This window comes from Salvelinus sp. IW2-2015, unplaced genomic scaffold, assembly GCF_002910315.2.
Source record: "Salvelinus sp. IW2-2015 unplaced genomic scaffold, ASM291031v2 Un_scaffold1959, whole genome shotgun sequence".
In the NCBI taxonomy this organism is placed as follows: Eukaryota; Metazoa; Chordata; class Actinopteri; order Salmoniformes; family Salmonidae; genus Salvelinus; species Salvelinus sp. IW2-2015.
This window is the reverse complement of record NW_019943312.1, coordinates 111,363-121,037: the sequence shown is the minus strand read 5'-3', so window position 1 is coordinate 121,037 and position 9,675 is coordinate 111,363. Positions and strand designations below refer to the sequence as shown.

At 44.4% G+C, this 9,675-nt stretch overlaps 1 protein-coding gene across 1 annotated transcript in view; it reads left to right on the top strand.

Annotated features, from left to right (window-relative positions):
- LOC112072554 (kinesin-like protein KIF1A) overlaps positions 1–9,675 on the top strand; it is a gene marked incomplete at its 5' end in the record, with an annotated part of 102,344 nt that overhangs the window by 22,757 nt on the left and 69,912 nt on the right. Inside the window, 2 exon segments of the mRNA XM_070439839.1 lie at positions 6,538–6,628; positions 6,892–6,974. Coding sequence (XP_070295940.1) covers positions 6,538–6,628; positions 6,892–6,974 — 174 coding nt within the window.

The window sequence follows — 9,675 nt, the reverse complement described above, 5'->3', positions numbered from 1 at the left end:
GGCATACCTTCAGCTTTATTGTTACTGTCATGGCATATCCTTAGCTTTATGTTATCGTCATAGCATCTTCAGCTTTATGTTTACTGTCATAGCATGACCTTAGCTTTATGTTACGTCACAATACCTTCAGCTTTATGTGCTTAGCTGCTTCATAGCATACCTTCGCTTTATGTTACTGTCATAGCATACCTTCAGCTTTATGTTACTGTTCAAGTTCATACCTTCAGCTTTATGTTACTGTCATGCATACCTTCAGCATAATGAGCTTTATGTTACTGTCATAAGCATACCTCAGCTTTATGTACTCGTCACAGCATACCTTCACTTTATGTTACGCTGTTCAGTCTATACAGACCTTCAGCTTTATGTTACTGTCATAGGCATATCTCTTCAGCTTTATGTTACTGTCATGGCATACCTTTCAGCTTATATGTTACTGTCATGCATACCTCAGCTTTATGTTACTGTCACAGGTCATACATCTTCAGCTTTATTTACTGTCACATCAATCCTTCAGCTTTTTACTGTTTGCACTCCACTTCAGCTTAGTTACCTTCACATACCTATCAGCTTTATGTTACTGTCACTAGCATACCTTTCACGCTTTAATGTTACTGTCATAGCATACCTTAGCTTTTGTTACTGTTCATATCATACCTTCAGCTTTATGTTACGTGTCATATGCATTAGCTTATCTACTTTATGTTACTTCATAGCATACTTAGCTTTTGTATACGTCAGAGCATACTCAGCTTTATGTTACTGTCAAGATACCTTCAGCTTTATGTTTAGCTCCATGGCATACCTTCAGCTTTATGTTACTGTCATAGCATACTTCAGCTTTCTGTTACTGTCATAGCATACCCTTCAGCTTTATATTAGTCACATCACACCTTCAGCTTTATGGTTACTGTCACATCACACTTCAGCTTTTATTTACCGTCATGCATACCTTTATGCACAAGGGATGGATGCCTCTTTCTTGACCACTGGTGATGACCTGCCCTGTACACGTTGGGGATCCATCCGTGCCACTTTGCTTTAGTAGTGATGCCAAGTTGTTGCTAACGAAATGCCGGAGGTTTTTGTCTCACTTGTTCTATGTCTTTGTGAAGGATGACCATTATCTGAACTAAGAACATATCTCGTATATCTTCTGATATCTGTTTTTGTTTTGCACAACACACAGCAGCCAGTCACGGCTAGATGTCCTTGCCATGTCACGAATGTCCTCTTGATAATAAATAGAAATGAATCATCAATTGATTCATGTGAACAACTGATTCAGGAAGTGATTTAGGAGACGCAATATTCTCAAGATGAAAGAGCTAGTTTCTACCACAGCTACTCTTTTAGGCATGCCAGAGCACATTATTCTTTTATTTTTATTTTTTTTGTAAAATTTTACATTGGTTCCATTTTTTTTGTTTTTGCACAATACGCAGTCCACTTCCTGTGGAGTGGGTTTTGTTTTTGTTAAATTCATGGTGTCATTCTTAGTTTTTTTGGCGTTACTTTTTCAAGCTGTTGACTGTTAGTTCAAGCTTTTAGCCATGTTCTGTATTATGAGGATTTTCTGCTTGATTTGTTTTTCAATCATTTGCGTTAAAGAAGGCAAAAGCTTATTTTTTGAGGGTTCTCATCTTTTTGTCTGAGATTGCCATCTTTGGGCACCCACGCAATTGTCGTAAGCCATACTTTTCTCCGCCCTTTTACCCTTAAATGTCTACCCGCTCTTTTGGCACTTTGGAATGTTATCCGTTGACTGAAGACACAATATGTATTACAGAAGATTATAAGCAGGAGTTATGGAATCTGACAATCCAGGAGATTGGAACTAAATATCCTAAAGATGTTCTCACTTCTAGGCTTGTTCTTGTTGTACTTCAAGCTATAGAACTACAGACATTACATACAAAATTAACAATATTTCTACATTTTGGATATGGAAAATATGTTGCCAAAAATGACATACATTTTTGTCAGTTGTTACTCTTTATCTCCGGCCTCTGGTACGTTATCTCTCTGCCTGGGTTGCTGTCTGGGTTATCCTGTCTGTTCTGGTGTCTGACGTTATCTCTCCTTCCTGTGTTTCTGGTGTCTGGTTCTCTCTGCTTGTCGCTCCTGACGTTATCTCTCTGTCTGGTGTTCTGGTGTCTCTGGGACGATCGTTCTGTGGGTTGTGCCGCTTATCTCTCTGTCATGGTTTCTGGTGTCTCTGGATCATTCGTTGGGTTGGTTGTCCTGACGTTTACTCTCTGTCCTGTGTTCGTGGTGTCTCTGGACGTATCTCTCTGTCCTGTGTTCTGTGTCTCTGGGACGTATCTCTCTGTCCTGGTTTCTGGTGTCTTCTGGACGTTATCTCTCTTGCTCCTGGTGTTTATGTTGTCTGGCGTTATCTCTTCTGGCTGGTGTTCTGGTGTCTCTGGACGTTATCTGCGCTGTCCTTGTGTTCTTGGTGTCTGGGACGTTATCTCTCTGTCCTTTGGTGTTTGTGTCTCTGGATGTATTCTCTGTTTCCTGGTGTTCCTGTGTCCTGACGTTATCTCTCTTCTGTCTGGTGTCTTGGAGTTGTCTTTCTAGCTGGTCGGTTCTCTGCGGACTCTCTGTCCTGTGTGTCTGGTTGTCTCTGGACGTTATTCTCTGTCCTCGGTTCGCTGGTGTCTACTGGATTATCTCTCTGTCCTGGTGTTGCTGCTGTGTCTCTGACGTTATCTCTCTGGTCCTGGTGTTCTGGTGTCTCTGACGTTATCTCTCTGTCCTGTGTGTTCTGGTGTTTGACGTTATCTCTGTCCTGGCTGTTCTTGTGTGTCTCTGGACGTTATGGATCTCTCCTGTCCTGGGTGTCTGTGTGTCCTGGAGTTATCTCTCTGTCTCTGGGTTCTTGTGTCTCTTGGACGTTATCTTCTCTGTCCTGGTGTTCTGCTGTCTCTGGACGTTATCTCTTTGTCCTGGTGTTTCTGGTGTCTTCTGGACGTTCTTCTCTGTCCTGGTGTTCTGGTGTCTCTGGACGTTATCTCTCTGTCCTGGTTTTGTGTTTGACTTAACTCGTTCTGGTTGGTGTCTCTGGATCGTTATCTCTCGTCTGTGTTCGTCTTGGCTGATCCTCCTGGTCGTGCTCTGGACGTTATCTCTCTCCGTGGTTTCTGGCGTGGTTACTTCGCCTGTTCCTGTGTCTCTGGACGTTATCTTTCTGTCCTGGTGTTTCTGTGTCCTCTCTGACGTTATCTCTCTGTTCCTTGTGTGTTCTGGGTGTCTCTGACGTTATCTCTCTTCCTGTGTCTGGTGTCTCTGGACTTATCTCTGTCTCGTTTTGGTGTCGGATCTCAATAGGTACATGCACTATTTCTCTCCCTCTCTTCTTTGCAAATCTACCTCTCTCTTCGTCTTTCTCATTCCCTTTCTTCTTACTTTCAATTCTCTCTCTTCCTCTCTCTCGTCTGTCTTCTTCCGTCTCTTCTCTGTCTCTACTGTCCTCTCTCTCTCTCTCTGTCTCTATCATCCTCTCTTGTCTCGCATACCTTCAGCTTTATGTTACTGTCATAGCATACCTTCAGCTTTCTGTTACTGTCATAGCATACCTTCAGCTTTATATTACTGTCACATCACACCTTCAGCTTTATGTTACTGTCACATCACACGTTCAGCTTTATATTACCGTCATAGCATACCTTTATGCACACAGGGATGGATGCTCTTTCTTGACACTGGTGATGACCCTGCCCTGTACACGTTGGTGGATCCATCCGTGCCACTTTGCTTTAGTAGTGATCCAAGCAAAGTTGTTGCTCAACGAATGCTGGAGGTGTTTGTCTCACCTTGTTTTCTATGTCTTTTTGAAGGAGACCATTATCTGAACTAAGAACATATCTCGTATATCTTCTGATATCTGTTTTTGTTTCTGCACAACACACAGCAGCCAGTCACGGCTAGATGTCCTTGCCATGTCACGAATGTCCTCTTGATAATAAATAGAAATGAATCATCAATTGATTCATGTGAAGCAACTGATTCAGGAAGTGATTTAGGAAGACGCAATATCTCAAGATGAAAGAGCTAGTTTCTACCACAGCTATCTCTTTTAGGCATGCCAGAGCACATTATTCTTTTATTTTTATTTTTTTATTGTAAAATTTTACATTGGTTCCATTTTTTTGTTTTTGCACAATACAGCAGTCCACTTCCTGTGGGAGTGGGTTTTGTTTTTGTTAAATTCATGGGTGTCATTCTTAGTTTTTTTAACGTTACTTATTTCAAGCTGTTGACTGTTAGTTCAAGCTTTTAGCCATGTTCTGTATTATGAGGATTTCTGCTTGATTTGTTTTTCAATTCATTTGCGTTAAAGAAGGCAAAAGCTTATTTTTTGGGGTTCTCATCTTTTTGTCCTGAGCATGCCWTCTTTGCACCTCACCAATGTTGTCGTAAGCCTACCTTTTCTACCGCCCTTWTACCCCTTAAATGTCTACCCGCCTCTTTGGCACTTTGGAAATGTTATCCTTGACTGCAAGACACAATATGGTATTACAAAGATTATAGCTAGGAGTTATGGAATCTGACAATCCAGGAGATTGAAACTAAATATCCTAAAGATGTTCCACTTCTAGGTTGTGGTCTTGTTGTAACTTCAAGCTATAGAACTACACACATTACATACAAAATAACAATATTTCTACATTTTGGGATATGGAAAATATGTTGCCAAAATGACATACATTTTGTCAGTTGTTACTTACTGGACGTTATCTCTCTGCCTGGTGTTCTGGTGTCTTCTGGACTTATCTCTCTTCCTGTGTTTCTGGTGTCTCTGACGTTATCTCTCTTCCTGGGTTCTGTGTCTCTGGGGACGTATCTCTCTGTCCTGGTTTCTGGTGTCTCTGGACGTTATCTCTCTTCCTGGTGTTGTGGTGTCTCTGGACGTTATCTCTCTGTCCTGTGGGGTTGCTGTGTCTCTGGGACGTATTCTCTGTCCTGGTGTTCTGGTGTCCTCTGGACGTTATCTCTCCTGTCCTGGTCTGGTGTTCTGAATCTCGCTTGTCTGCTGGACGTTATCATCTTCTGCTGGTGTTCTGGTGTCTCTGGACGTTATCTGCCTGTCCCTGGTGTTCTTGGTGCTCTGGCGTTATCTCTCTGTCCTGGTGTTCTGGTGTCTCTGGATTATCTCTCTGTTTCTCTGGTGTTCTCGTGTCCTGGACGTTTATCTCTCTTCCTTGTTCTGGTGTCTCTGGACGTTACTCTTTCTGTCCTGGTTTTCTGGTGTCTCTGACGTATTCTCTCTGTCCTGTGTGCTGGTGTCTCTGGACGTTATCTCTCTGTCCTGGTTTCTGGTGTCTGGACGTTATCTCTCTGTCTGGGTTCTGGGTCTCTGACGTTATCTCTCTGTCCTGGTGTTCTGGTTCTCTGACGTTATCTCTCTGTCCTGGTGTTCTGTGGTCCTCTGACGTTATCTCTCTGTCCTGGCTGTCTTGGTGTCTCTGGACGTTATCTCTCTGTCCTTGTGTTCTGCTGTCTCTGGACGTTATCTCTCTGTCCTCGGGTTCTGTGTCTCTGGACGTTATCTCTCTGTCCTGGTGTTTCTGTTCTCTGACGTTATCTCTCTGTCCTGGTGTTCTGGTGTCTCTGGACGTTATCTCTCTGTCCTGTGTGTTCTGGTGTCTCTGGACGTATATCTCTCTGTCCTGGTCCTTCTGGTGTCTCTGGACGTTAATCTCTCTGTTCCTGGTTCTGGTGTCTCTGGACGTTATCCTCGTCCTGGTGTTCTGGTGTGTCTCTGGACTGATCCTCTTCCTGTGTTCTGGGTCTCTGGACGTTATCTCTCTGTCCTGGTGTTCTCGGTGTCTCGGACTTATCTCTCTGTCCTGGTGTTCCTGGTGTCTCTGGACGTTATCTCTCTGTCCTGGTGTTCTGGTGTCTTCTGACGTTATCTCTCTGTCCTGGTGTTCTGGTGTCTCTGACGTTATCTCTCTTCTGTGTTCTGGTGTCTCTGGTCTGTCCTCGTTGTTTGGATCTAATGTACTGCACTATTTCTCTCCCTCTCTTCTTTCAATCTACCTCTCTCCTTCTTTCTTCCTTTCTTCTCTTCAATTCTCTCTCTCTCTCTCTCTGTCTCTTTCTGTCTCTACTTCCTCTCTCTCTCTCTGTCTCTATCTCCTCTCTCTCTCTCCTCTTCTCTCTCTCTTCTCTCTCTCTCTCTCTCTCTCTCTCTCTTACCTCTCTCTCTCTCTGCTCTCTCCCTTACCTCTCTCTCTCTGGTCTCTATTCTTTCTCTACTTCCCACTCTCTCTCTCTGTCTCTATTCCTTCTCTCTCCCTCTCTCCTCTCTCTCTCTCTCTCTCTCTCTCTCTCTCTTCTCTCTATGTCTCTCTCTCTCTGTGTTCGGCTCTGTCTCTCTCTCTCTCTGTCTCTCATCTCTCTCTCTCTCTCTCTCTCTTTCTCTCCTCTCTCTCTCTCTCTCTCTCTCTCTCCCTCTCCCTCTCTCTCCACCTCTCCCTCTCTCTCTCTCTCCTTCTCCCTCCCATCCAAGCCTTTGTGTACCTGAAGTACCTGCTGTACCCCGTGCCCCTGGTCCATCGCGTGGCCTCAGGAGGAGAAGGAGAGGTTAGGATTCCTCAGGGCTGTACAGCTATCTCAGGTAAGATCTGACCCCCCCCCCCCCCCCATTGTCAATCACAACAACCAAATCAATCAACAATAAATCATCAAATCAATAATTTATTAAATCAATCAAACAAACCAAACAAAAATACCTAACCTACTGAAGCATACAGACATGTACATAAGACTCGGTTTCTCAAAAGATACACATAGTAATACAGATCAGGTCGGGTTTCACTGATAGACAAGAACTGAGTGTGACTTCTCAGGAAGCAAGTGAAGTCTTTGTTTTCCCTCCAGCCGATGAGGAAGCTCCTGACTACGGATCCGTGTCCGCCAGTCTGGCACCGCCAAGATCTCCTTCGAGGACCGGGGTTGGAGAAGTACGTCTCCTGAGCAAACCAACAGAGGATATTCAGCCGCGTCTAGTCCAGTAACTATACCCATTGATGATTGCTGGATGCTATTATTGGAAATGAGAGGCTTTAGAGCCACTAGTCGCCTTATGACAGTCCCCAATAGCCAATCAGTCGACCGTATTGGCAGTCCCCAAAGCCACAGTCGACATATTGCAGTCCAATAAGCCACTAGTCGTCGTATTGACAAGTCCCAAATAAAAGCCACTAGCGTCGTCGTATTTGCACTCGCCCACTTATCCACTAGATCGACCGTATTGGCAGTCCCCAATAACCACTAGCGTCGTCGTATTGGCCAAGGTCCCCAATTAAGCCCACTGTCGACCGTATGGCAGCCCCAATAACCATATCGACCGATTGGCATCCCCAATAAGCCACTAGTCGGTCATATTGCGCAGTCCCCCAATAAGCCACTAGTCGACCTGTATGGCAGTACCCACCACAAGTATGCATCACAATAAGCTACTAGTCAGTATGTGGCTTCCCAATAAGCACTAAGTCGGACGATGGCAGTCCCAATAAGCCACTAGTCTGGTCGTATTGGCAGATCCCATCAGCCACTAGTCGTCGTATTGGCAGTCCCCAATAAGCACTGCATCGTAGCAATCCATAGCACGTCAATGTATGGCATCCCCAATAACCACTAGTTCGTCTATTGCAGTCCCCAATAAGCCCCTAGTCGACCTATGATCCCCCCTTCCTCATCCAAGAAATGAATGAAATTATTCTATACAGTATTTCAATTAATGTATTCAAGTATAAAATCTGCTTATTAAAGCGCAGCTAGCCCGCGATTTGTCCTCGTATTTTGGCAGTTATTAACTAGGTCCATGTAGAATATTAAACCTTTTACAATACCATAAAGACGTTTCTCAATGTAACTATGCGACACCGTTTCAAACAATCTTGTTACGTCGGTCAATGTGGAGGCTATATACAGGCTTCGGTACAGTCAAAGTTGGAGTATATACAGGGTGTTCGACAGAGTCAATGTGGAGCCTATACAGCGGTGTTACGGGTACAGAGTCAATGTGGAGGCTATATTACGGTGTTACAGTTACAGTAGTCAATGTGAGCTTAATCATACGGGTGTTACGGTACAGAGTCCAATGTGGAGGCTATATACAGGTTTACCGGTACAAGTCAAGATGGAGGAGTACAGGTTTAGTCGAGGTAATTTACAATGTAGGGTCGGGTAAATGTGACATTGCATAGATAATAACGCAGGATAGCTAGCAGTGTAAAAAACAAAAAGGGGGGGTGTCAATGTAAATAGTCCGGTGGTTTCATTTGATTAACTGTTTCAGCGTTCTCATGGCTTGGATGTAGAAGAGCTGTTAAGGAGACAATTTCTGACACTAGACTTGTGCGCTTCCGGTATCCGCTTACCGATGCTATGTAGCAGAAGAGAACAGTTCTAACTTGGCGTGACTGATCTTCTGACCTTTTTCTGGCTTTCCCCTGACACCGTCTCTAGATATAGAGTTGTCCTGCTGGCAGAAGCTTGTCCAAGTAGATTTGTTTATTGATTTATAATATATATAAAATGCTCGCTAAATTAATTCTCGTCCACCAAACAGCCCTAACTACCAAGCAATCGACCAGTCACAATATGTACGCGTGCGAAAATGGAGGCTCGGTGACTTCAAAACATGGCCCCCTGTCAGCCATCTAGTGATATATATATCATTGGTATTGTACCTTCCCTGTTTTACAGCTAGTTACTCCCTTAGCTTTGTTTAACTGTATCTGCCTCTAATTGGTCCGTTCCTGCTAACGTCCTTCTAGCTTAATGTCATTGGTAGCCTCCCTCTTATCTCTGCTAAACTGTATTGCTATCTTTAGCTTTAGTAGTACTCCTCACTAGGTTGCTAGGCTTCTCTTCCAGCTTGGCTAAACTGTAGCCTTCCCTTGTGGTCAAGTTCCAGGCTTTGAGTCGATGCCCCGCTGGTCTGTTCCCCGTACTGGGGCACTCCCAGGAGAGCTGCGTTTCGTGGGGGGAGGGACAAACTCAGAATCGGACCTCAGCCGATGAAGTCAACAAACAAACATGTGCGGGTAACTAGACTGTGTGAGTCGCCATCAGTCACTCTGTAGTCTCCCTCAGCCGCTTGTTTCTCCTTCAGCCGCATGTGGTGTTCTCCTCAGCCGCTGTGGTGTCGTCCTCAGCCGCTTGTGTAGTCGTCCTCAGCTGCTGTGGTGGCTCCTCAAGCGCTGTGTGTCTCCTCAGCCGCTGTGTATCTCCTCAGACCGCTGTGGTGTCTCCTCAGCCGCTGTGTGTCTCCTCAGCCCTTGGTGTCTCGCTCAGCCGCTTGTGTTAGTCTCTCAGCCCTGTTAGTCTCCTCAGCGCTGTTGGTGTCTCCTTCAAGCCGCTGTGTGTCTCGTCAAACTGTGGGCTCGTCAAACTTTTCTACAAGCGAGATTAGCTGTAGCTGTCTTGAGGCTGCTGGGCTGTCTGTCTGGGTTGGTCTTGTATGTGGTGTGGCCTTCAGAAAGCCTCAGAAGTATTCATACCTCTTATTTATTCCACCACTTTTGTTGTGTTACCGCGGAACTCCAAAATGGATTAAAATAATTATTTATCTCACCCATCTACACACAATGCCCATAATGACCCAAAGTGAAAACCTGTTTTTGAAATTATTGAACATTTATTGAAACTTAAATA